The 1,585-nt window shown below is 42.6% G+C and overlaps 1 protein-coding gene across 1 annotated transcript in view; it reads left to right on the forward strand.

The window, feature by feature from the left end:
- wdr17 (WD repeat domain 17) overlaps window positions 1–1,585 on the forward strand; it is a 54,688-nt gene extending 53,103 nt beyond the window's left edge. The window contains exons 24-26 of the mRNA XM_015371445.1: window positions 488–555; window positions 774–871; window positions 940–1,585. Coding sequence (XP_015226931.1) covers window positions 488–555; window positions 774–871; window positions 940–1,059 — 286 coding nt within the window. The 3' untranslated portion in view covers window positions 1,060–1,585. The remainder of the gene's footprint in view (window positions 1–487; window positions 556–773; window positions 872–939) is intronic.

The following is a 1,585-nucleotide window of genomic DNA, read 5'->3' on the forward strand; positions in this document are numbered from 1 at the left end:
ACGCAAACACTCATTGGTTAGCTAAAGGAAATCATCAGAAGCAAGCAGGTGTTCTTCAAACTGCTAACGTGAATTGTCTACGCCATGCTACAATGATGGATTCAGAAAAAGATGTTATGTCTGAAAGGTCGGACACAGGCGAGAGCGTATCGGGAGACGGAGACCAACAAGACCTCCCTCATCCTTGGCCCTATCTCTAAGAATTTTTCGATATAGTCGAAAAATTGAGCTTTTAATTCATATAGTGGCATCTGGCTGTTTTTTTTTTTAAGGTTACTTTATACTTTTATACTTTAAGTAGTTTTTGGAGCACATAATTTTTCACTTTTGCTTGAGTAAAGAGGTCAAGTTGATACTTCAACTTTTACCAGAGTGTTTTAACTGCAGTATCTATACTTCTACTTAAATAAAAAATGTGTGTACTTTTGACACCACTGCCCCCTATCAGTGACAAACTGAATATATCTACATGCATGTCTGTTTACAGTCAACCATCAGAGAGCCAGACAGAGGAGTTCAGCTGCCTGGAGAGGAGAATCCTGCCAACAGAACCAGGTAACCGTCCAGAATTATTCCAGCTGGTTTGTTCAGATTCACAGGTTGAAAAGATCCATTATGTAGGAAAGCAGAAGCAGACCTGTCTGGATTCATCTGAGGTAAGCGAAGGGATTCCTGGTTTTGGACCATGAAGTCTCTAGATGAGTTCAGCTGTTTTCACGTTGCTGATGATGTGGAATGACGATCCACTGACGGGCGTTTCCTTCTCTCCCCAGCTACCTTGGTTCTGAACGGAGCCGATTACGTGACTGGCTCAAACCTGCCGAGCCACTCAGACCTTCACCTGTCCTGTTTCACTGGACACAGGATCCAGGTGAGCCTCTCTAGGCGTCTGTGTTCCTCTGAGTGTTTACTCTGACGCTGACGTTCTGGTTCTTTCAGGGTCCAGTGTTTTTACTGGAGGACAATAAATCAGCCATTTCCCTAAATGATGCGTTAATGTGGGCCAAGGTGAACCCGTTCTCCCCGCTGGGAACAGGAGTCCGGATCAATCCCTTCTAACCTGGAGAGGAACCTGAACACAGAAGAGTATTAACCGAGGATGACGAGCTGAGCGGACAGGAACATTTCAAATGACTCGCAGTGGAAAGAACGTAGATTCTTTTTAACCTCTAGGGTTCTGCTTTTCAGGACTACATTTAATTACAAAAACAAAACATTTTACACCAAAACGTTCCATCATGTCAAGAAAAACTAAGCATAAGTGATCTGCCTGTAGATCCAGCAGCTTTAAGAAGCCTGTGGAACCCTCTTTAAAGGTTTGTAGAACCCTCTTCAGCAGAGCCATGAAGAAAAGAGAGTTCTGAAAACTCCATTGTTGATGATTGGCAACATTTCAAATACCAATTTAACACACAGAGCTTCAGTTGTTTGTGGGAAGTTAGCCGCTCATGCTAGCATTGCCATAGACATTAGCAAACCATGCTAAACTCCTGGAAAAAAGACAAGTCATCATTATCACATCGTTCTCTCTGCTTCTACCTAGCATTAAAAAAAAATAATGAATGTGTGAGATGGATAAAACGGA

Source organism: Cyprinodon variegatus, unplaced genomic scaffold (genome assembly GCF_000732505.1).
Source record: "Cyprinodon variegatus isolate N-32 unplaced genomic scaffold, C_variegatus-1.0 Scaffold58, whole genome shotgun sequence".
NCBI lineage: Eukaryota > Metazoa > Chordata > Actinopteri > Cyprinodontiformes > Cyprinodontidae > Cyprinodon > Cyprinodon variegatus.